Below are 27,014 nucleotides of genomic sequence, written 5' to 3' on the forward strand. Positions count from 1 at the left end.
AGAACCTCTGTTGATCTGGTGTCTGGTGCAAAATATACCAACCATGCACCTCAGGACTTCACATGTCAAGAAACTCCAATCAGGCACAATTATGTGTAATAGTCCTTAGTATGGAACTTTGAAATGTAAGTTATAGTGGCATTAAGTATATAACACATTCTAGAATTATTGTCTGTACTACTCATTAGAACTTAAATTTTGCACCTATTTATCAGCCTGGAGATTATACGCTTTCAGTAAAGTGATCCAGCAAACCTGGAATAGATTCCTTCAAAGTCAAGTTTTGCTCTTTGCTAGCAAATATTTTGAATCCTGGACCTGATCCAGGTTTTCTGGATCACCCAGATTCACTGATGAAAATGTGTCCTCTGCAGCCTTAGAGAGCTTTAACCCTACTGGTGGTAATCCCGAGTGTGGCTCGGGGTGAAATTTTATTACAAAAAGTAGTAACCCTGAGTCAGGGTTGAATTGAGGGCTTATCTGGTCCTCATGACTCCACCGTGTCCTCCAGCGATGCTGGCCCAGCATCCAGGTCAACTTGGTGTTGCCAGGCCGTCCCGTTGGCGATGCCTGGCATCTGCAACCACTAGCCTCGCATCCTAGCGTGTGAACTTTGGAGACGCAAGGCTAGCAGAAGCAGATGCCAGGCGGGCATGCGACGTGTGTGCGTGCGATGTGCATGTGGTGAGGGGCGGGACCAATTTTACATTTAAAAATATTAAATTAATCATACCACCAGGGAGGTTAATAAATCAGGCCCATTGTTAGAAGTATGTTGTATGCACTCCAAAGCTATTCTTTGCTTTACAATAAATTCCTATTTCCCAAATTGCCACTGAACCCCCCCTACTTTTTTTGGTGACTCATTTGTTGACTCATTCTATCCACGAGCACCATTACCTCCTTAATTAAAGTAAAGCTTCCTTTTGCATGTGGTTGGATAATTAAAGAGCACAGATTTTGGTCTAATTTTGTGAACTTTCCTTTGCTTGGTGAACATTTTTTCACCCCTTAGAAATTAACATAACTGTCTATCCAGACTATTTTGTTACCTGTAGTTATTTTTTATTGTTTGATAGGTTTGCAATAACATGATTTGCTTTTATTGTCTTTCCAGAATATTGACAGCTAGATTCTTGGCCTACTGAGAATTCGGACTATTTGAAGAGAATCATTCACCTTCTGTCAAAACATGACATAAAATGGACAACCTGCACAGCAACAGACCCCTATGGCTGTAAATTTCCTGTTGAGAAGAAATAAAAGTCACTGATGCATGTTTTAGCATGCTGTTCAGTCAAGAAACACGCTAAAATTTTATCATCAACATTGCTTCTTTCTACAGTGTGATATGTAACCAAACTCAACAAATTTACGCAACCAATGACACAACCAACCAAAGAGATTTAAAAAAATAGTTGGGATTTATGTCCTGAAAATCACTCTTTTACTGAAACTGGAACTGTTTTATTATGTAATAAGAACAAGGTTATTATTATTAAAATCAAAAAGTTTGCATCAATAAGAAAGACATCATTTGTGGAAAAAAACATCCAGGATCACCAAAACAAACCATGTTCTGACGTTAGCTCAAAAATGACACCAACATCTCCAACTAGCCTCCTTCCAAGCTCTTTTGCAGACATTAACACAACTTTATGTTACAATGTTTCCTCTTCTCCTAACGTGTCTGCCCCTGGGCTCCTCATCCCATTGGTGTATCTAGTTGTATGTGCAGTAGGATTATGGGGTAACACCTTGGTTATCTACTTAGCATGGAGAAGTCCTGCTGGACAGAATTCTGTCACTGCTCTTTATATTCTGAACTTGGCCCTAGCTGATGACCTTTTCATGTTGGGGTTGCCCTTTCTTGCTGCCCAGAGTGCTATGTCCTACTGGCCATTTGGATCACCAGTATGCACAATAGTAATGACTTTGGATGCCGTCAATCAGTTCACAAGCATTTTCTGCTTAACCGTACTCAGCATAGACAGGTATCTAGCTGTGGTTCGTCCAATCAAGTCAGCGAAGTGGAGAAGACCCAAAGTGGCAAAATGTATTAATGTGACTGTTTGGATTGCTTCTTTTTTAGTTGTACTACCAGTAGTTTTCTTTGCTAGAGTTCCCAAGGTTTCTGGAATGTGTCACATTGCTTGGCCTGAACCACAGCAAGCCTGGAGGACTGGTTTTATCCTGTACACTGCTGCACTTGGGTTCTTCTGCCCATTGTTTGTAATCTGCATATGCCATATACTTATTGTGGCTGAGCTAAGAACATCTGGAAATCGTGTTAGGGTAGCTCCTACCCGGCGACAGGGTCCTGAGCGTAAAGTAACCAAGATGGTGGCCCTTGCAGTGACTGCCTTTATTCTGTGTTGGCTGCCCTTTTATGCCTTGAACATTATCAATCTTTTGTGGCCTCTACCTGCAGGCCCAAGGTTGTATGGACTTTACTCCTTTGTGGTAGCTCTCTCCTATGCCAACAGCTGCCTAAATCCTATAATTTATGCCCTTCTAGCTCGTCCATTCCAACGGGGATTGAGACGTGTTCTCTGCAGGACATCTGTAAGGGTAGCTGATGGAGGCATGAATGGGACAAATGAAAGAGTTCAAGGAGAGCTGAGTAGAGTTAGTGGCATTTCCCAAGAAAGAAGAAGTCCAAGAGTGGATACAGTGGATGAAAGTGTGCAAAGAGCTGTAGCTGAAGAATCTCTGCAGCAAGACGTTGGACCATCTTCACAAAACACTCTAACAGAAGAACTTGGGGCATCTGAAAAAGAAAACATGTTACGCATTAGCTATTTATAGCAGGAAAATGTATGAATGAGAAAAAAAATCTCATTCTAAATCAAAAATGAGATTTGCCTACAATTATAAAATTGCCTTGTCTATATGACCTTTTTTCATCTTTTTTTCATATGTTAGCTTTATCTTTAAACTATACAAAACTTCAGTTTAACTTCGAAAACAGCATATTATGAAGGGACTGAATGCAGGTCATTTTAAGAGGAAATATTAAAAAAAGAGTTAAAAAAATACTAAAAAAGCTTCACAATTGTTTAGATGTGTAATAACTATAACTAAGGTTGTTGCATGGCAAATTATCCAATCGTTATACTTCAAAAGATGAAGAGAATTAAGTCAAGTTCAATGACATTCTTGGATTGTAACCTCTGCAGGCCAGAGCCTCAATGAGCCAAAGAACTGTATTTAAAATAATGTAATCGAGTACTGTATTAATATTTATCTAATAAATGTGTTAATCTTTTCCTTTCCATCCATGGAAAAAATGTAAGTGCACTGTTACATGCATTTCATGTGTGTCATGCTTTAGCTTAAGGACTAACATTACTCAAAGTACTTGCCTTTAAAGCATCAGTCCACCCAAATGTTATTTATATTTATATTTATATTTAGGTATAGGAGGAACCTGTAAATCATATGTTTTGGATATTCCAACAGTAACATGGACTTTCCATTACTGATTATATTATAAATCTAGCAGAAGTTTATCCTTTGTGTCAGAAGGGCTATAAAACAGATTTCTTAAATTATTTTTAGTGATTTGAATGTTATTATTATTATTATTATTATTATTAATATTATTATTAATAAACAGGATTTATATAGCGCCAACATATTACGCAGCGCTGTACATTAAATAGGGGTTGCAAATGACAGACTAAAACAGACAGTGACACAGGAGGAGAGGACCCCACCCTGAAGAGCTTACAATCTAGTAGGTACATGTTCATGTATAGTACATTGTACACAGTGCAGTAGTTTGGTGTACATATTGCATTACGATAAATGGATTGCAGTGGTTTCTATATATAATATTGTGTACAGACAATATAATAAAAATCCCATTGTTTGTGCTGTGTGTAACAACATCATGTATGTAATGTGCAGAACAAGGTACAGAAAGTAGAAGTCCAAGTAATGTATTACACAATGTATAGAGTACAGTGGTCTAGGGCAGCGGTTGCCAACTGGAGAACCAAGAAAATTTTGGTGGCCCTCGGCCCTGGCCGATGCGTTCCCCAGCGGGGAGAAGGACCCCGCTGGTAGGGCGCACTGGCCAGAGCCACGGACCATGTCTCCCGTACAGATCACAGGCTCAGGGCGGTGGGAGTTGTGTCCCTGGACACAACCCACCCACTTTCCCATTCCAGGCTCAGACCTTGAGTGACACACGGCTCCCGGCACATGCGTGGTCCAGAGTCCGTGAAATCTGTGGTCCATGATGTCCAAAAGGTTGGCGATCACTGGTCTAGAGTACTTTACATAAAGCAAAGTGTATGGGTTATATTGATCCAGAGTATTTTATGTACAGCATGATTTACAAAGGACAACGGTCCGAATTGTTTTATGTATACCAAGGTCTATGAAGCATATAGGTTTATAGTATTTACATATAAAACATTGTTCAGCGGTCTGGAATTATTTACAGTATATACAGCATTGGGTACAGAATGCAGTTGCCGAAAATTTTTTCTATACAGCCAAATGTATTGGAGAAAGGATCTGGAATATGTAAAAAATAGAACAACCAGGAAAAAGGGCAACAATAAAATTTTACCAAAATTGATGCTGGTTAAAGAAAGTTTTTGACTAAAAAAAGCTCAAATGAACTCTAAACATGACATATCATGAAATATAATGCAAGATAAGTGTTAAGAAGAAGACACAGTTTTCTCTTTCCCAACGCTTTTCACAGTGTGGCTTCTTTAGGTGAACGTAGAAACTTTAGGTTAGTAGTATTGCTGAGTAGTAGGGTTGAATAGGTACGTATGTAGTTCATCAAAAGGGAGGCAGAGACTTGGAGTTATGAAATTCCAGCGTATCAGAGAGGTCCTGAGAGCTTATACTGAGTTATCAGGTATAGTAGGTATAGAGGTTCCAGTGACGGGATTAACTGAGAGCCTGAGAAATGGGAATGGCAGCGATTCAGGGTGTTTACTTACAGAAAGTTTTAGAAAGCTTTTCTATTTCATCACATTACATTCTTAACATTATATTTCTTGCTATGTCATGTTTACGGTTCAGTTGAGCTTTGTCTAGTCAAAAACTATTGTTTAACCAGCATAATTTTCAGTAACATTTTTATTGTTGCCAAAAAGCCCTTCTTTTCTGGTTGCTCTATTTTGTTGCATGTTTAATTTTATAGGTCTTGGCAACTGTCACACTTAATGGAGAATGCCGAGTTTCTCTTCCACAACTAATATAAGTATCTGGAATATTTAACATTATATATAATGAAGAGTGCAGGGTCCAGAGTACCTCCCATATAGTACGGGAAACAGTGGTCCCAAGTATTCAATATACAGCATTTTATACTAAGGGCAGAAGTTCAGCATAGATAATGTACTGCAGCAGAACAGTGGTCCAAATTATTTAATGCAAAGCATGTAAGCTCTTCAGTACAGGGTCCTATCCTCTTCCTTTGTCATCGTTTGCATCTGTCTGTCATTTGCAACCCCTATTTAATGTACAGCGCTGCATGATATGTTGGTGCATATACATACTGTTGTATTATAATAATTAGTGCAACAAGGTCCATAGTGTTTAATGTACAGCGCTGCGAAATATGTTGGGGCTATATAAATCTTGTTTATTTTTATGTTTATTTTTATTATTATTACTATTAATATCAATATTAATAATAATAATAATAATAATAATAATAATAATATTATAAATACAGTACAGAGTATACAGTATAGTTCATAGTATAGCACAGGGTGGTAGTATAGTACAGAGTGAAAAAGGTCCAGAATTAGGGATGAGCGAGCAAGGTGTAAACTCCCCGATCGAGCTTGAATCACAAAAAAAAAAAAAAAAAAAGATTGTGGGCTGCACTGATCAATAAATGCAGCGCTGGCTGCATTCATTGATCAGCTCAGTGTGCGATCCCCAGCACTAGAGGTTAAATGGGTTACAAGTTTCCCCATTAAAAACCTCTTTCCTCAGACAATCAGGGAGCACTACAGGTTTTGAGTGGGGATACTTGTCCCCATTTAACCTCTAGTGGCGGGGATCGCAAACAGGATTCCCAGGGCTGCAAGAATGAATGCAGCTCTGAGAATCCACTACGATCTCTCAATGGAGTTTCTCCATTGAGAGTTCTTCTGCAGTTCCCCTGCGATCCCCGGGCACTAGAAGTTATTTACCTCTAGTGCCCCAGGGATCACAAACAGGAGGATTCCCAGGGAATCCTGTAAATCCCTTGTAAATTCTCCTGTTATAATTTCCTCGATCTTTCGATGGTTTACCGAAATCGGTTGGCTGAAATTTTGCAGAACCATCGGAATTTCGAGGAAATTTGTTCATCCTTATCCAGAATATGTAAAGTACAGCACAGCATACAACAGTACAGAGTATGTAACAGAAAGCATAATATACAGAGTACAGGGGCCCAGAATATGTAATGTACAACATGGCATATACATAGTGCAGAATATGGTATGTACAGCATGGTACAGAGTGCAGGTGACCTATATTATCTAAGGTTTGCAAATCAAACACTCAAGGGTAGAAACAAAAAGCTTAGTTGGTTAACTTTCCAGTATGTCCTATAATTAAAGGAGCAGTTTTTGGGTGGACTGACCATTTAAAGTTTAAAATATTGTTTTTATCTGAACAATGCCTCAAATAATATATACACTTCACATAAACTATATTGTTCTTTTATCTTTTGTATTGTAATTTAATACTTTCATTACTACCAGAAAATATTCTCAGCAATGAAATTATATATGTAATGTAAGGCTGTAACAAATTGGAAGTTTACTGTGCAATAATCTGTGTTTTTTTACGTAGTAGTCCCACCTGAATTTTATATTGAGTTAACAAAACTATGTTGATATGTAACTACTACTTTAGCATTACTATATATAAAAGGTTAGAGGCAGTCAAGAGTTGAGGCGACTGGTTTTATAGAGTTTGTGTGATCTGTCAGTAAAACGACCCGTGACATTTCCCTTTGGCCTTGAACGAGTCAGTTTTTCTCCTTGTGATTGGAAAAGCAAATAAGGGATGTCAAACTTGCACACACGGTCTTTTGTGTTCTAATCAGATTTCTCCTTACTACGCTGTTCTGTGTGTTACATTATTAAATAAAAGTGGCTTGGCTCATTTCTGATCTGAATACAGCGACACATAACAATGTTTTATTGCATGTGTAAAAACTAAACAATGTAACATCTAATAAGTCTGGGCTTTGAAATTGATTTGGTTTACTGTAAACATTATAATTATGGTAATATTAAACAGCTGGTAAATTCAGATTACAAATATAAACTTTTTAATTGTTGCTCTCAGGAAGAAGTTTCAGCAACTACTATAGATTGCTTTAGGAAAAAGCTGGATGATTTCTAGAAGCACAGAATATAATTGGGGATTAAGGATTTAAAGTAAAGATAACAGTGACTGCGGATCCAGGGAACATCCGATTGCCTCATGGAATCAGGAAGGAATTTTTTTCCCCTGTTGAAGCAAATTGTACCAGGGTTTTTTTTTTGCCTTCCTCTGGACCAACTATGTCCATTGGGTTTTATATCTGGGGTATGTTTACTTCCCTAGGGGTTGTACTTGATGGACTTTTTCTTTTTTCAACCTACCTTACTATGTAACTATGAATATTGACAAATCCTTGTTCTTTACAAAATAATTTGCTTGTTACAGAATATTTCTGAAATTGCTAACATTCACAATGGTTAATATCCAGTTATAACTGTGCAGTTAACATATAAATTGTCTAATCTTGGACCAATTATATCATTTGCAAATATCAGAATTTCCTGGTAGATTAAAGCCACCTCCAATCATTAGCTATATGCTGACCTGGCCATTACATTCTCTTTTCATGGAAAGGTTTTTCTACCAAAATGTAATCACGTAACCAAAATTCATCTTGAGTAGATTTATGGTTGTGGGTCTGTCTGTGGGGTCATCAATACAAACTTTCAGTTTCCTTGCTGGACATGGGACTGAATGCCTACTTTATAAAATATTGATTGCATTGTATTGTATTTTATTCCCTTACTATTAACTATAATGTAACTTGGATTTTAGGATGCAGCAAGAGTGAATTTTCAGAAACATACACCACTGTACTGCGACACAATGCATTGATGTGACAGGCTTCATCGGGGTCTATTTATAAAGCAGTGATTTGACCAAACGTTCACTGCTGGTAAATATTTATATTAGTGTTTAACTGACAATGGCTCCTTCACTAACTGTAAATGTTTGATAAGAGTTACATTTACTGCTTTATGTTCCATGGATTAGGATGGAATCTATTTCCCTGTGGTTTTGGAGCATGTTCAGCACACTTAAAACGCAATGGGCCCGATTTATTAAAGCTCTCCAAGGCTGGAATAATAAAACCTAGAATATTAAGCCTAGAATATTCTAGCAATTGTTTTCAGTCCTGGACCAGATCCATTCCAGGTTTGCTGAATCTCCCAGTTTCACTGACGGAAGTGTATCCTTTCCAGTTTTGGAGAGTTTTATTAAGTCAAACCCAATAGGAGAAATGGGCAATTCACACGTTGCATAATATTCAAATGATAAATTCCACTTTTAAGTCTGGATGATCGGGCAGATCATTATAGCAAAAGGAGACAGGTGATGTCTCTTCTGTAATAATACATCTTACCTGCCTAACTGCTCCAGCTACCAGGGAAATCTTGAATTTCAGAGTTACATCATTTCAACATGGACAATCAAGATGGCTGAAGACTGGAAGAGAAAGACGAGAAGATTGCTGGGCCTGGCGCTGAAATGGGGATAGGTAAGCCAGGCAGACTTAGTTCCACTTTAAACATTACCAATCTGATTCAACTGTCATGCTGTTTATCATGATAGCAAAATAGGATCCCATTTTAAAAAGAAATAGTTGAAAGCATGATATATTTTTCACCTAGTGTGAATATATTGTTGACTCAGAATTAGCATTGAAATAATTGTCTCATACCTTCATACTGGAGCCCAAAATAAGAGAGGGGGGACCAGTGCGAGATGAACAGACTCAACAATGCCGTGGATCTAAAGCTACTTATTCATACTAGATTATTGTCACCTGAGATAAACAATTGTCTAAAATCTACCATGTGTACCCCAATGTCTAGAGGTACCCCGATGTCATTCATCAGATCAATGAGCAACTGGTTGGGGACAACTGCTGTACTTTCCTATTGGGAAGAGGGCATGCTCACCCTCCTCCATAAGACAGGACAGTGCTAGGTGTACATGTGAAATCTGACATCTGTACCGGTGTTATCTCAGGGAACTTAATGAGAGAGCAGACCGATAAGACTGGCAAACACATAAACGTGGCAATTGGGCATTGCCCAATCCCCAGTCAGCAAGTTGGATGAAGGTCAGATGACTAAACTGTATTGTGATGTCACCATATTTGGATATTTGGATTACAAGACTGGCTGAACAGAATGGTAAATCTTTTGACAGTTTCCACATATTTCAGCTGCTTATTAAGCTGTTTGCCTGGAGTGGCTTTAAAATATGTATGCCAAAAGGCAATGTTATGTTAATTATTTCTCATCAACTCCTGTCAATGCTGGCAGATGTGATTTGTATTTGTACTCGCACACTGATCTGGTGTCAGGGCATCTCAATCACAAGTACTATAACAAGCAGGCAGGTGTGTTGTAGTAACTAGCAGAAGATGAGCATGTTATTAGGTTGGAGAGCTGTCATCTCTTATGAAGAGCGGGGCATGATGCTTCAAAAATACTTGGACCCAAATTGTTAAGATTTGTATGACACTTCATGTAGAATACGCTGAGGTTTCCTTACTGGAACATTGATGTCAGAAATCTATAAATATTGAATAAAGCAGCAAAATTATGTTACAGATGGAATGATGTAATATACAGCCATCTATTTACTCATGCTCTTCTGCAATTTATATTTAGTTCTGATATCAGTCAAAATGTTTACTGGGAGTTTGGATTAATTTATTAGCTTTCAGTACATTTGTTACATTTGTAGAAGCTTAGAAAGCTTAAAAGTACACATCATGGAAGCATTATGGAGGCCACCATTACTAACCTCTGCCTGATAATAATAAATTCCTGGCTATGACTGGCTTCATTACCTCTGACACTGATACAGAGCAACCATACCGCCAATGAAGGTCAAAGCATTGTCAAATCTTTCTCTATATCTGTTCTCGGTGACTCACAAAGGATTGAAGCCAAAACTTTAGCACTAGACCCAAGAAATTGGCATTGTAAGCAAGAGCCTCTCAATGGCAGCCCCATGTATTTCATGTCAGGGGTAATTTTTAACAGAAGTTGCTAAGTGGTCCTCAAGACATTTTTGGTGGTGGTGTCGCACCCTGTGAACCCTTTCCCCAGTACGGTTCATGGGCTCGGGGTAGTGGCCTCCCATTGAAGGTTCAGCCATGCGATGGGAGAATGGGCAGGTTCTGTCATCATGATGCCACTGTGGAGGGAAGTTTCTTCTCCTTTGAGTGACACATGGCTCCAGACGCATGCACGGTCCGGAGCTCATAATTTTAGTAGTCCAAAAGGTAGACAACCACTGATTTAAAGCATGCTCAAACGAAAGGTCAGAATTAAAAAAAAAAAAAACACAAATTCTCCTCTTCTCCATATCTTGCAAATGGGGCAATTCTCCTTTCAATAGATATTACCAGATATGCCACATTCCTAACTAAACATTACACAAGCAACAGTGAGGATGCAAAGGAGCATTCTTCGAGACTTTTAAGGCATTTCAAATAGTTTCAAATGCCACACAATTTGTATAAAACCAAAAAACATTGACTTATTCAAAATTACAATTAAAATACACATAAAACCATATTAGTAACAGGAACATAGAGACCTATAATAGCAAAACAACTTTATAGATACGGTACATTTCACATAGACCCACAAATACATAAATGTTAACATAGAATATTTACAAACATTATTATGATTAATTTATGAAATCTTCATTATTCACATATATACGATGGCTGCAAGAGATCACACCCGAGCTACCAGAGCAGATATTCCTTAGAATGGTAAATAAGGCAGACAAAGATCACAGCAGAAGAAACTAAACTTTTAAAGTACAATAAAATAAAATACCAGTATGTGACATAACTATAATTGTACATATATATATATATATATATATATATATATTCACATTTGATGGTTATGTTTATATTACACTTCTATTCTTTATCCCTTATCCTTTAATTCCTAAAACCCCCCAAGGTGACAAACATTTTACCAATAAATAGTGCTCCTGATTTTTCATTTATATTTGATGTGCCAACCACTTATAATCAACCCAACTTTATAAAGTATTCTTAACACTCAAGTCTAGTCAAGTCTAAAACTATTTACTAACTAATAAATCAATTTATTAAATACTCTCCAACATTGAAATATGTTAACACCATATTCACCATCCAAATAATCCCTATGTGAGAGATCCTTTAACCTCTTCTCCAAAACATAGATCAATGTTGCCAGGTGTTCCTTGAGCAAATTTGTGGGACATTTTGAGAAAGATGTGTCCCTCAGGTTAATTTTAGTGACACCAATGATGTAAGAAGCATTCTTCCCACTGACCACCACACTAATGCACTACAAGTTGTGAATGTAATCATTGTAGTAGGGGTTCCCTGAAGACCTAAAGTTCTTTCATAGGTTCCCCCATGATATTTCAGAGGTTTGCAGCACTAGGTCCCAGGTTCAAATCTTGGCCAGGGCACTATTTGCATGGAATCAGGTTTTCCCCTGGGTACTCCTGTTTCCTCCCACATTCCAAAACCAAGTGGTTAGGTTAACTGTGCTAAGGACTATGTGCGACGCTGTGTAATATGTTGGCATTATATAAATACTAGTTTATAATAATTAATGGAAAAATCAAAAAAGAGGGTGCAGGAGACCAGTGCTGCCACAAGGATTTATGGAAATTGCATTGTAAGGTATCTCAAGCACAAGATGAGCTATATATTATAGGTGCATTGTTTTTTATTTATGGAGGATCAAATAAATAGGAAACCTAGATATTCCAACTATTCTCTGGAGACTGGATACATTTTCATTCATCTTTGTAAAGAAATAAGTACAATCCCAGATCAAATAAAGTGGAACTAAGCCCAAAACAAAAAAACATACTTACCTTTAATCTCGCAGATCAGTCTATCCTTCGGGAGGTTTCTTCCACTGGGTCTTGCAACATCCCAGTATCAATCTTCGGCCTGGCGTAGAGGAAGCGCAAGGCACCAACATTTTCTTCTCTCCTCTTCTGGGTTCTTTTTCCTGCGTCACCTGAGCACAGTCACTGCAGAGTCACTGCAATATACTCTAGACTTTACTGGGATGGAGAGCTTTGATGTCCATGCATCCAGCAAACAACCTAAATTCAAGGATTGCACTAATTAGGCAACATGTTTCGGGAGCTCTTCCCCTTTCTCAAGCCTAAAGATAGAATACTATATACGAAGGGGTGCTGAGAAGTTCCTGGCTTTGCCCCCTTTCAGATCAAATAGAAAAATGAGTGTGGGGGCATATGACAGTCTAATATCTTAGTATGTAACTGCAATATCAGGTATCAAGTTTCACGTCGTTGGAGTTACGGGTCGTCATAAAGTTTTTGTTTCTCCAGGGAAAGTCAGCAAAGGACATTCACACTGAGATGTCATAAACACTAGAGAAGAAGTGTCCTTCCTAGAGCACTGTCAAAACCTGTTGAAATCTTGTTTCAACACTGGGCATTTCACTGTTGAAGATGAGCCCCCAACCTCAACTGACCGGCAAACTGCGATGCTGTCTATGAGCTGATTATTGAGGACCTGCCAATATCCGCAAAAAAGATAGCCCACATACTTGACATCTCCCGGGAGCATGTTGGGTTTGTTATCACCACTATCCTAAGCATGCGCAAGCTTTCTGAAAAGTCGGTTCCGAAATGTTTAAACAGTGATCAGAAGAAGGAACAAGTTGAAGCGTGCAAAACCGCTTTGGCCCATTTTCAAACTGCACAGGACTTTTTGGCTAGGTTAGGGACTGAGGATGAAACCTGGCTCCACATCTACGATCCTGAAACCAAGGAACAGTAGAAGGCAATGGTGCCACAGCGGGTCACCGCGGCCAAAGAGGTTTCAAGAAAAAAGCCAAAAAAGTCAAAACGTCCATTTTCTGGGACAAAGACGGTATTCTGTTGGTGGACTACCTACCTCAGGGCTCTAGTATCACCAGACAAAATTATGCTAACCTCCTGGACCAGCTGAAGGAGGCAGTTAAGACGAAAGGCTGTGGAAAGTTGGCCAAGGGGATCCTTTTTTGCAGGACAATGCACCTGTGCATATGTCCAACGCTGTGGCTGCCAAATTGAACACCCTGGGTTTCCAATTGGTCCACCTCCCCCCCCCACTAACCTGACCTGGCCCCTTCAGACTAATATCTGTTCCCGAATTTGAAGAAACACCTGAAGGGGCAACGTTTTGAGGACATTTCTGACATCAAAGATGCTGCTGAGAGCTGGTTTGCGTCCCAACCAAAGGACTTTTATTTGAACGGTCTACAAAAGCTACAACTACGCTGTACCAAGTGCATCAGTCTCAGGGGGAATCTGTTGAATAAATGTGTTATTTCATACCTCTGGCTCTCTTCTTTTTAGGCAAAGCCAAGAACATCTCAGCACCCATTCATGCAGTGCTAGGGTGATACAGTATATACAAAAATTCATTCGGTTGGAGCTAGCCAAAAATTCACCTATCATACAAAGTTTCCATTTTAAACCTAGACCTTGTGGTTCTTAAAACAAATTAAATACAAATGTGGCTAACTAAAACAATGCAAAAAAAAAAATTACAAAAAAATAAAGTTTATTAATATTGATTTGTGCATCTAGTGTTTTCCTGTCCTATGAGAGATTGTAAGACCAAGTCCCTTTATTGCATGTAGAAATATCTCAAGCACAAGTTAACTTACACACACAGAGCCTGATTTTTTTAAAACCCTTCGAGACTGGAGAAGATATACTATCATGGGGGGAACCTGGGTGATCCAGCAAACCTGGGATGGATTTCCTTAAATCTTTTCCAGGTTTGCTGGCTCGCCCAGACTCTCCTTGATATATTGTCCTGTCAATCTTCTAAAGTTTTGGGGAGCTTTAATAAATCAGTTCCTTTGTGTTCATAGGCTTGCCCAGAAAGAACCTGTGTTAATGGTCTGTTGGATTGAAGTTGTTTTGCTGGAGGATATGTCCTGGAGGAAATGAGAAGAAAGTGTCTGCCTGAACAGAAAATCTTTAACTAAATCTTATGTGCTAAAGAGTGTCAAGGGACAGCTGATTAAAAGCTGCTTCTGGACATTGCTAGAAGGATTCCATATTTACAAAGAAAGTAGTTCATGGATCTAATCTAAACTGCTCTGGGAGAGAGGAAGATCCATTGTAAAAAAAAATAGTCTGTGACTGTTCTTACAGGGTCAAAGAAATGACATGGCTACATTTAAAGGGCTTTGACTACAGGAGCTGCAGGGACCAGCAGGATGCCGGGGGACACCGACAGAACAAGGTATGTGGGTTTTTTTTTTAGTTTAAAGCTACCCCGATTGTGACACAATCGGGATTACCACTAGGGGGGTAATAAATAGCTTTTGATTAGCGGTGCATCCAATAAAAAAATTAATACCCATCTCATGTACTGAAATTGCTTACTCTGATACAAGCCAGAGTATGCCTCATCTTCTGGCTAGAGGACATGCAGTATTATGTAGCCCTTTTCTGCCTGTATTCAACCACCTTTTTAGTCATTTAGTGTTTTTTTAATCATGGAGGAAAAACATCACATGTAGGCTAGTACAGAATAGTACAGCATCAAAATCAATGGGCTACAGTTTTATAACTACCACCTTAGCATATTATTTGTGGAGTATGTGCACAAGGAGGACCTTCTATAGGCTACAAATATACAATATAGTTTATGAATGACAATCATTTATACCAGCAGTCACCAACTGGTTCCAGCTGGGGGGGCACACCAGCCAGAGCCGCAGATCATGTCTCCTGTAGGGTTTGCAGGCTGAGGGCAGTGAGCGGTTGTGTCTCCGAGTTGTGTCTCATGGGTTGTGTCTCATGATGCCAGAACCTGCCCACTCTCCCATTGGAGGTCTGGGCCTGTGACGGAAGAGTGGACAGGTTCTGGCATCATGACGTCAATCTGGGTGAAGTTTCTTCCCCTGTCAGTGAAACACGGCTCCCCGGGCATGCACGATCCGGAGTCCGTAAATTTAGTGGTCCATGATGTCCAAAAGCTTGGAAACCACTGATTTATGCTGTCAATGGTGGTGAAATATTGAGGCCTCCATAAACCTTGTCCAGCTACTATAACACTTTAATAATGACTACACTTTAGTAAATTGTGTACTAAGTCATCTCCCCTAGACCCCTAATCCAAACTACCCTAGATAGCCCATCCAGTTGCACGATTGTAAACAAGGACACTCTTCTGCCACTCTCGTTCACAAACACCGACAGTTGTGATATAAATTTGAGATATACATTGATAGGAGTAGACTGTACAATTTGCCCAAAGACCAGGACAAGCAATGCTGACTAGCTAAACTATATAACATACTTCTCATTACTGCTCACTCATAACCTCATCACACTCACGGCTCCAATACTTTTCTAGAGCTGCCCCGACTCTCTGGAATGGTCTTCCTCATCCTATACAGCTTGGTCTTACTTACTGCTCCTTTAAAAGAGCACTCAAAACCCATTTTTTTTTCATCTCACCTACCCGTTGTCTTTTAAAACCATAAAACCATCACTCGTTCTCTCCATTCCATATCCCCCTCCTGCTAGATTGTAAGCTTTTCGGGGCAGGGTCCTCTCCTCCCGTGTCACTGTCTGTATCTGTCTGTCATTTGCAACCCCTACACAAATAATTTTTATGCAAAAAAATTTTTTGAGCCTCAAACCTCTTTTTTCTCTTCTACCTACAAACCATGTTATAATATTAATAATATTAATAACAATAATCATAATAATTACTGATGTTTTAAACGGAACTGGAAGAAGGTCTTGGTGTAAGGGCCTAGAATCTTATAATTCTGACCTCATGTGACAGTATTCATTAAAATGGCAGTTAAAAAATTTAAAAAGTTGAAGGATAAAGATAGAAGAGATAAAGCAAATAAATTCCACACAAAACCTAAAATATGAAAAAAGGGGACAAACTTGTATTTGAAATTCCATTTAAACTACTTATATTTTGCGTCGTTTCCTATTGATAAATATACGGGTGTTTGGCCCAAACTGCATTCTCACTGTACTATATGCTTCATGTCCTGGGGTTATTTAAGTTAGTATTTTCGCATGGTTAAACTCTGTATTGATCTTCCATCACATTGTATATCAAGTTATTTGGATTGATGGACGCTGCTGTCATGGCAACCTATGAAACATTTTGCTTTTATTGTCCAACACATATGTTTTCTGATGTACAGTACATTAATTACTAACGTGTGCATGGCTCAGTGTTGCCTTCAGCATTGTTGATGAATGGAGTAGGTGACATTCTGTAAATCATTTCCCACCCTCATCCTATACCAGGGGCAGATATTAGCACTGGAGGTTAGGAAATTTGTCTTTGCTGTTTGATATTGACTGTATGCTTGAAATCGTACCGTACATTAGCAATAAATCTTCCCAAAACTAATTCATATGCTTAGGTTGGGTGAGATGTAAGAGAGCTTAAAATTAATAATATCTTGTGAGTGTTTATTATGAAGCAGCACTCCGATACTAGTTGCCGAGCAACCACTAGCAAGTTTTCGAGAGACAGAATTTTTTTTCTTGCCCTTGCAGACCTTCTGAAACCATGTGACGGGGTAATTTGAGTCCTGGAGGAAAAGTTGCTAAGAGAAAGGGCCCGTGACCCCTGAGGCATGACTTGGAAGCATTTTCTGTAGCAGCAGATCACCAAATAGCAACTCATGTTTGTATTCTACTGACCAAGGCAGAGTGTTACCTATCATTGTGGCTACTGTATGTGTAAATATGATATACAGGTATTCAATTACTGATTGGTATAGTTTTTCCTGAGGATACTAGTCCAATATTTCTAGCCCCCTGACCAAACTAAGCTAGAAACCCGAATCTAGACGCACACTAAGCATTCTTCATTGTCTATAACCTCTTGACCAGGGTAGCTCGTACCTTTGGCCCTCAAATCCCCCCCCCCATACCTTCCCCCTTACTTACCCTTGACAGCCCCTTCACTTAGTTCTCACCCTTTACCAAATAACACTCTACAACCTGATGCGTTTATAGTGGCTGGCAAGCAGCCCCTTATTTAACAATAACATTATTTAACATTTCCATAAATTAACTCTGTATATAAACATAACGTAACATGTACATACAAATCAACAAATAAATAACACACAAACAACAAATCAAATAAAATAACCATTAAATAACCACTATATAAGCTCCAATTTAACCCTTTCTTTACCCTAACCAATTCTTAATAGAACCAACCATTTGTACCCAAACCAACTAGGTCGCAGGTCCGGAAGGTAAAGTCCGCCACACCACCAAATCACCAATAGTTACCAATACCGCCAAGCCATTCTGCCCCCTAGCAGCACATCACCACCTCAGGGGCCTCCAGTGCTCACCACTTAAAGGGGGGGTCTCCACCACCTTGGGTGCCCCCCCACCAAAAGTGTCCCAGAACTCTTACCTTCCACCAAACCTCAACCGCCTCCTCACACCTTAAAACAGGGCGGGAGGGTGGGAAATTTCTTCTTTCAAAAAACTGTCCTCGACTTCCGTCTCTCCCTCCTTTTACCTTCTCTTCTCTCCACCCACTGAACTTCCGACCCGACCCTCTCCTCTCTCCTCTTTCTGCAACTCAATCTTAAACCCTTCCCCCCCTTTCTTCAGTGCAGTCCGAGCACCCCTGTCATGAAGCCCCTCCACACATTTCCCTGCTCCGGGCCTCTCTTTAGTTGTGGTCAAAAACTAAATGTTTTATGCAAGGACTCATGTAAACAAGGGAATCGTACTTGGATAGCGTCCCTAGGCATGTAAACCCAACACATAAAGGTACAAGACACATATGGGAAACACATTATAAAAAGATTTACAATACAAGTAGTCCCCGGGTTACATTCAACATAGGGACTGTAGGTTTGTTCTTAAGTTGAATTTGTATGTAAGTCGGAACAGGTGGATTATTTTAATAAATGCATCTAGGACAATGTTTGTCTCAACATAATATTAGGCAGCATGGTGTCAGTTACTGTATAAAATCCTCACTATGAGTAAATCACAAACAAAGCAAAAAAAAAATATTTAGGGGACATACACATTCATTAACTTCTGGAGCAAGCTGAGCTTTCATGTGCAAAAGAAACAAATGCAGAGTTTGTCCTGGTCACCAAAGAGTTACAGGAGGTTGCAGAACAGCAAGTTGGTGTCCCATCAAGCCTCCGTCCTGCACACGAACGAGCAGGGAAGCCCTGTTCGTATCTAGAAGTTGTCCTTATTATTTGCCCAATTTATTAAAGCTCTTCCAGGCTGGAGAAGATATACTTTTATCAGTGAAGCTGTTGATCCAGCAAACCTGGAATGGACTTCTTTAGTCTTTTGCTAGCAAACATGTTTTTAATCCTGGATCAGCCCATGATTATACAATGTGCTAGAAGATACGAACTCTGATGTCTCTGTAATTGTGTATGAATTTTGATATAAAAACATAATTCTTTTTCTTTGAAACACTGGCCAGGAAACCCCATCCTTTTCTTTCTCTTTCTTTTTACATATCCAAATACCAGGAGAGGCCACCAAAAAGTCCCATACTAAAAACTAAGGAGGTATTGATAACCTTTACCCTCTAACTAGGGTTACGAGTAGACAGTTTATGTATTTGGGCCTATGAACATCCTAGTATTCTTGGCATTCTGTGCTGTGACCTAACATATTCCTGCCACCCAGCACACCTAGGAATGCAACCACTGACTTTAAACCTCACTGACATTGCACCCCCATAGTCCAGAATCCCAGCTATTACCCCAAATTTTTAGCAGTGATCTACTATTGCAGAGGGATGTGGGAATAGGTTCACCATCGCCAATGTTAGAACAATGCAATCTTGCCGTTACATGGGCCTGCTACAAGCACTCCTTGTGTAAGAAGTTAAAAAGGCCCAAGAACCGATCATTTAAGTTTCTTGGTTTATTGCGGGATCTTCTGGATGTTATACCATCAGCCGGCAATTCTTTCCTCGGACCACAGAGAACCACTGATTCCCTATTTGAAACAAATGAAACAAAAAGATGCTTTCCCTCGGGAATTGCCCAGGGCACTCAAATGGTTAACATCCTACAGCTTATAGTAGGTTTTACTAATCAGAACCCTTTAATAAGGTATATGTCACTGCTGTGATGAGTCACTGGAAATCTGTAAACAAGAGGATTTATTCTGCATAGCTGAAATCCGATATAGCTGAATATATGGAAAAGGAAATCTGTAGGCTGGGGAGAGAACTGCTTAATATTAATATACAATAGTTTTACCTGAATAAAGTTAAAAAAGAAAGAAAGAAGGAAAAAAAAGACATATATAACAAAAAAGAATATAGCTGAATATATGGTGAATATATGGAAAGAAGGAAAGAAAGAAAAAAAGAAAGAAAGAAAGAAAAAAAAGATAGTATTTATATGGAATAGAAAGAAAGAAAGAAAGAAAGAAAGAAAGAAAGAAAGAAAGAAAGAAAGAAAGAAAGAAAGAAAGAAAGAAAGAAAGAAAGAAAGAAAGAAAGAAAGAAAGAAAGAAAGAAAGAATTGTATGTACCCTGTATGTTACTATTCACATAGTTAACTGTTAAAAATATGCACCAAATTAGATTTATATGATCTGTCAATAGCAATAACACAGCTGTTCCCCCTCCATTATGATTGTATTACCTGGTAATCCTGCTGATAAATCTATTATTTTTCATTTCTTTTAACAAGTTGTAAATGTTTTTCATTTTGCAGAAAAATCACACATCACTTTCGTTAGGAAAGAATATTTAACCCAAAGAAATATATAATTGTTGCAAGCGCTGAAACCCTAACTTAAAAAAGTGTCAAATTAATAAATCTACTGGCAGGATCAACAGATAATACAACAATGTTACAGGGAACTCAAACTGTTTTATATAGTACAACTTTACATATTCAAGGGTGATTTGTAAAGGATATGTGAGTAGTTAGTCATGGGCTAGGCAAGTATACTCTGCACACCACGTGCGCCTTGTGCTGAACTACCAGTACTAGACTCCCTGCTCTGAGAACACTACAAGAAACCTATCTTTAAAATAAATAATTTTTGAAATCCCAGCTAAGAACAAGGAAAGGAACTGTAGATAACAGGTTGTGTGATGTTCTGAAATATACTTTCCCGGCAGTAAAATGTCCTTGTAATTGTAAATTACATTAAAATCTTGGCAGCAATGAACATTGCACACACTCTGTGCTATCACTAAACAGCTGCCCTTGCTTGGTGACACAATTATTCCGCACTACTTGTGTACACACACTTGTTTGCACAAGCATTGCTGTGTCAATAAGTGGCTTTTAGCAGCTGGTATTTATTACCATTCTGTAGAGTAATTCAAGCACCAACCCCAAAGAAGATTATAGATACAGATAGATTAAATATGGCTGAGAACTCTACACACGGTGGATAAAAACACCTGCTGACATCAAACTGGAGGTCCACAGGTAATATCAGGGATTGTTTATGCTGTACAGGAGCCAGTATGACATTTCCCATAGTGATAATGAGATCATTGTCAATGTTTTGAACATAGCAGTCAGAAGTGACAAACACAGACTTCAGATAGCCCTTCGAGAAAAGGGCTTTGGTTCCTATTTGGTGTCCAAATAACTAATGACCATTAAAAGTGCACAACTTCTCAGGCTGCTTGGTATTATATACCCTGGCAAGGTCAGTGGAAACACGTATCCCACGTTTTTATAAGGTAAGGGTGGACAGACTACCAGCCATATATTTTGACCACCAGAAGGTTAGCTAGATTTCAATGTTCTGTAGGGCCAGGGGGTTTGCTAGACCCTTCCTCTCAGGACTAATATGATTCAAGTCCTCCACTATATATACTATCTACTAATATAGTCCTCCAATATTAGACCCATTCACAAGCATACGTATTTGCTAAACTTTGGTTTACAAACCCTTGTTTTTAAAGCAAAACTAAATTAAAAAAGCAGGCACATTCTTTCTTGCAGAAGGGACAGCTTGGTAGAGCTCATTTCATTGTTCAGCCAATCCGGGAAAGGAGCTGTTAGGAGACAATCATCTAGCCAGGGATCCTGTTCTGTAATCATGTTCTGTAAGGTTAGGTGCCCAGCTTGTTCTCTTTTTATCATTTACAGTGGCAGGGGAGATCAGACAAATAGTTGTTAGTCCTTTGCCAGAAGCCATCCCGCACAGAAGTCAAGACAACCATGTGTTGGGACGAGGCAACTGGCCTCCTGAGACAATTTACTGTGAAAGAAAACTATATGGACCCATTCACACCTTACCAATCATGCTGCAATGCACACTGTATAACTAGCTCCAGAGACAAGGCAGTGAAGTCACAGCTGGAGTAGGGGGTGTTGGCCCTAAAAAAGAGAGGAGGGGGCTTTAATATTTCACCCATTTGAAACACGGTCATTGTCCTAGAAGGAAGGAGGGTTGTGCTAACTGGCCTTAAAGACCTAAGCTCCTCTGCAATAGGCAGTTTAAGCAATATGAGTGCCTTTTGTTGATGTGCATTCCTTGCATAAGTCACATCAAAAGTAAAGATTACACTTGGGAACAATTTTGAACAAATTTTGTGTTGACTTAAATTTTTAAGCTTATTTACGCTAAAATAGGTATGCTGATTCTGAAAGTGCAGTTAGTTTTCTTCTATCACGTCAGTTTTTTTCTCTACTACTTATATTAATGCGATTACTGTAGAGTGGATTTGTATATGCTATTCATTTACACGCAGACAGTGTGGTCAGAGGTTGTGCGCTGCTCTACGTAGTGAATAAGCAAATTTTTTTTTTCTATTTACAAACGTATTTCCTTGACCAGTGTAAGGCATATGTAAAACCTTCGCTGCTGCCACCAATAAATTCCCCACCCTCAAAACAGCAACCCCCTTTCACATAAGAAAACACCAATACACAATATTTTGGAATAAATTGGCCACAGCAGCCCTTTTATTAATACATCAGCCCTTCTGGCCCCCCAGTAAACGAAAGAATGGCCCAAAATCCACACTAGGCAAACCGGACAATCTGCAATGAAGAAAAGAAACCACTAACAACCAACTCCAACGCCCCAACAGCAAAGCCCAACCCAGCGGATAACATAAAAACCACCAGAACACCTTATAATAAATGTGGTCGCACATACAACCGAAAACGCTGCGACTCCCACCTACCAATTTTCTTAACGACTTCGGTACCCAATCCCCACCTGGCCGCCTCGGTGGCAGCCCCAATCCGAAAAGAATGGGCCGCATACTCCCCAGGTCTCCCGCCCACTGCTTCGATACATCTCCGGAACACCGCCACAAACTGAAAACGCGTCAAAGACGACCCATCCTCATGCAAAAACAGCTGACCTCCCCCGTGTGGCCGCACCGCCAGATACTCAGCCATTGACCGAACTGGACAGAGCCCTGCTCCCATGAGACGCCGCAGAACCACACAAGCACCTTTCCCCTCCTGATCCGTTTTTGATCTATGAATCCACACTCTCATCACATCGCCCGAAACTCGTACATCCCCCACCCGGAGGCCCCCTGCCTTAGTCCTACTAGGGCACACAACCTCCCCAATTCGCATTGCAGCAAAAAATGTTAACACAAAGACAGCTCGGAATATAACAGCCTCAAATTCACTAAAACAAACCTCCCCCAAGACTCGGCACATATCCTCCAGGAGCAGAAACGACACCGGCCGCCTTTTATCCACCCGCACCCACCGTTTCTTAAAACCCTTCATAGCCTGCCGGACCACAAAACATTTTGTCCCATCACTCCAACCAAACAGCTTAAATAAAAAGGCCAATGCCGACAATTTCCTACTCATGACGCTATAGGACACCCCCAATTGCAAATTCCACATCAAAAACAGCAAAACCCTCTCCTCCCCACCTTTTGCCTCAAGAAAGCCCCCTTCACTTTCCACAAAACTAAACCATTCCCTCCACACACTTACATAGGCCTTCCAAGTCCCTACCGCAACAGAATTCTTGATCAGCTCAGAGATGATCCCCATATCACCGACCACACCTCCTCCGGACAAGGAATCCCCCTCTCGTCTGCCCCAGGAGCCACCTCTCGAAAACGATCCCACTGAAATCGAGAAAGGGAGTCCGCAATTACATTAGCACAATCTGGAACATGCACTGCCCTCACATGAACATTCAACTCCAAACACAAGAACACAAAATGCTGCAAAAGACACACAACCTGAGGTGAGGATGCGGAGTTATTATTAACCGCCTCCACAACACCCATGTTGTCGCAATGAAAACGCACCTTCCGGTTCTGCAACAATTTACCCCACAATGTCAAAGCAACCACAATAGGGAACAGCTCCAATAAGACCAAATTCTTACACAAACCCCCCTCTCGCCACGCAACAGGCCATGGTTCAGCGCTCCAACGTCCAGCAAAATAAGCCCCATAACCACAACTCCCAGCTGCATCTGTCCACAGATCCAAAGAAACATTATCCACTGGAGCGGCTGGCCACAAAGACCGCCCATTGTACTGTTCCAAAAAACGCCGCCAAACTCCCAAATCCCTGCGCAGCACACCGGTCAAACGAATAAAATGGTCCGGCCCCCGTATCCCTGCAGTAGCAGCCGCCAATCTCCGGCTAAAGATCCGCCCCATGGGCATGATCCTGCAGGCAAAATTCAATTTACCTAAAAGAGACTGCAACTCCCGCAAACGAATCTTTTTTAAACAACATGCCCTCCACACTTCAACCTTCAAAGCCTCCAACTTGTCCTCTGGCAACCGGCACTCCATCCGAACCGAATCCAAAGTGATGCCTAAAAACGATAACTCTGTGACTGGGCCCACTGTTTTATCGGCTATACGCCCAGTGGCTCGTTCAGATGAAATCCCAGTGCTGGTTTTTGTTACACTACCCTCTCTTGAAGAACATAAATACGGTGATGAACTAGGTGACAACAATGATAAAGAGTTTGAAATTGAAGAGAATCCTGATCGTAAGGGATTTGATCAGCGTGAGTTGAGTGATTTGGCACGTGATTTGGGAATATTGAAGAAGGCTTCAGAACTCCTATCATCAAGACTGCATGAGAAAAACTTACTTGAAAAAATAACAAAGGTGAAATTGCGTTTCTGCAATACATTAGAAATGACAGTGGCTTTGTGTATTGCCATAACATACATGGTTTAATGGAGGAATTGGGAATTCCAATCTATAACTCAACTGAATGGCGACTAGTGATCGATAGCTCAAAGCGGAGCTTAAAGTGTCCTCCTTCACAATGGCAATATGTTTCGGTCAGTCCCAATTGGCCATTCAGTTTTTCTTTGTGAAGAATATGCAGACATAAAGAGAGTCATTGAGTTATTGCAATATCACCAACACAATTGGGTCATCTGTGTTGACCTTAAAATGTTATGCTTCCTTCTTGGTCAGCAAGGCGGATACACCAAGTATCCCTGTTATCTGTGCATGTGGGACAGCAGAGCTTGTGAGAGGCATTGGGTGGAAAGGAATTGGCCTCCAAGATCTGTCGTAAAACCAGGTGATCCAAACATTCTACATGAGCCACTTGTTGATAGAATATTATATTCCCACCTCTGCACATGCAACTGGGTCTGATAAAGCAGTTCGTAAAAGCTTTGCCAGCTGAAGGAGACTTCAAGTACCTCATTTTGGCATTTCCTAGCCGGTCATTTGAAAAAATAAAGGCCGGTGTGTTTGATGTTTCACAGATTCGGCAGCTGATCAAAGATGAACATTTCATCGGGACAATGTCAGAAATTGAAAAGAATGCTTGGTTATCATTCAACGCCATTGTCAAGGACTTCCTTGGAAACACACCAGCAAATAATTACACAGAAATTGTCCAGAATCTCTTGGAGAGCTACACAATGCTTGGTTGCAATATGAGCATCGCGGTGCATTATTTGCATAGCCATCTTTCTAACTTCCTGGAAAACCTTGGTGCCGTCAGTGATGAGCAAGGTGAACGATTCCTCCAAGATTTGAAGTTCATGGAAGGACCGTATCAGGGTAGATGGTATGTACATATAATGGCGGACTATTGTTGGAGCATCTGGCAGGATTGTCCTAACACTGAACGCTCCAGGAAAAGCTATAAGTGTAAATTTTTTCCTTAACTGTTTACCCGATTACTTTTCAAATGTTTTACTGTAAAAAATGTCTCAGAGTAACAATAAATAAATCCTTTGTATGAACAAAAGAAATTTAAATAAACAGTACATTCAAGTTGTTTTTTCAATATATGTAAAATGTGTATGTTTTTCGACAAAAATGGAGGGTACCCTGCAACGTAAAAACTGGATGTGATAGCAAAAGACTGGGGTAATTTCTAGATTCACCACCCAAAAAAATAGAAAAAGACAAGTGTAGGATCTAACTCAACAAAAAATGCACTCCCCAGTGTTATCATTATTTGGTGCTGACACTAACACATTCATACTACAAGGCCAAAATGACAGAACTCATGTTCTACTTGTGTACAGTCTTGGCTTCTGGCAACAGGAATGCATGTGCTACCTGTGTCTACAGAGGTATTGCAATGTTTTTGGCCAGGCCTACCCACAGGTAACATCCACAGGCATTAGATTAGTGAGTATGTTGGATCAAGTTCAGAGATCTGTAACTTCAGAAATAATCAAATTTTAGTTGTCCAAAATGGATCAGTGGCCAAACTCTGCAGGACATGTGGTAGAGATGTTTGCCTGCCACCTGCTATTACTTATTTATTTACAAAATTAAGACATCTACTTTTATTTTTTTAAGACAATTTACAATAAAGATAGAAACTGCATATTATAATTATTCATTCACAAATGTACAAACAGTCTACTAGAACTATAGTACTAAAACAATAGTTTGTTTTAAATGAAGAAAACACTGACCCCAGTTCTTCTAAGATGTCATCCAAATGTGAAATCCAACATTCCATGTTCACAAACCCACCAATATTACTTGAATTAAGTATAGAGATTTACCATCTTTTGCATAAAAAGGAACAATTGTGTCTGAAATTGAATTAAGAAATGTGCAGCATCTTTTTCAGCACCTGAGGACTGCAGCCATTTTGTGACTACGGGATGATATAATTATTAACAGATATTCAGAATGTTCCTTTCTGCCTGATACAAACTACAGCTCCCGGTTCCATACAGATCCTTTCTCTCACACCCAGTCCTAACACAATTTCCAGTCTCCAGAGCTGTGAAAACTGCAGCCCTAACACCCACTAATTTCTATATCACCAGCTTACGTCCTGTCTTAGAATGGGATCACATACTGAAAAGGGAGTCCCAAAATTTTCCTCTGTCTTTTATAGAGTCCCCATATGGCAATTACCATGTGATCCAGGTGTTCATTGGGACAACTTCCAACATGCCATGTTCAGGGGCTTTGCTTTTGCCAATTCCCATTTTTTGTCAACCATAATACATTTCTTTTCATTTAGTGGAGTGTGAATGTAAGTTGACCTTTCTGTGTTATTCTGTTGACTTTGGGGAATGATATACTGCAGTTTTTAAAATGGGTTAGTATGCTTCTTTTTTATAAGGAATACAAATTATATAACTGCCTAACCCCGCCATTTTGTAACCATGCACCCTTTGGATTTCATTCTTCAGTCCCTTATGTTTAACACAGTAAACACGTTTTGCCATATTGGGTCCACTTCAATTTGTGCTG

The 27,014-nt window shown here is 39.7% G+C and overlaps 1 protein-coding gene across 3 annotated transcripts in view; it reads right to left on the reverse strand.

Annotated features, from left to right (window-relative positions):
- Positions 1-1,445: 1,445 nt before the first annotated feature.
- LOC140337341 (uncharacterized) overlaps positions 1,446-27,014 on the reverse strand; it is a 151,823-nt gene continuing 126,254 nt past the window's right edge. For all 3 annotated transcript variants that reach the window (XM_072421060.1, XM_072421062.1, XM_072421061.1), the window contains one exon: positions 1,446-2,770. In XM_072421060.1, coding sequence (XP_072277161.1) covers positions 2,610-2,770 — 161 coding nt within the window. In that variant the 3' untranslated portion in view covers positions 1,446-2,609. The remainder of the gene's footprint in view (positions 2,771-27,014) is intronic.

This window comes from Pyxicephalus adspersus, chromosome 8, assembly GCF_032062135.1.
Source record: "Pyxicephalus adspersus chromosome 8, UCB_Pads_2.0, whole genome shotgun sequence".
In the NCBI taxonomy this organism is placed as follows: Eukaryota; Metazoa; Chordata; class Amphibia; order Anura; family Pyxicephalidae; genus Pyxicephalus; species Pyxicephalus adspersus.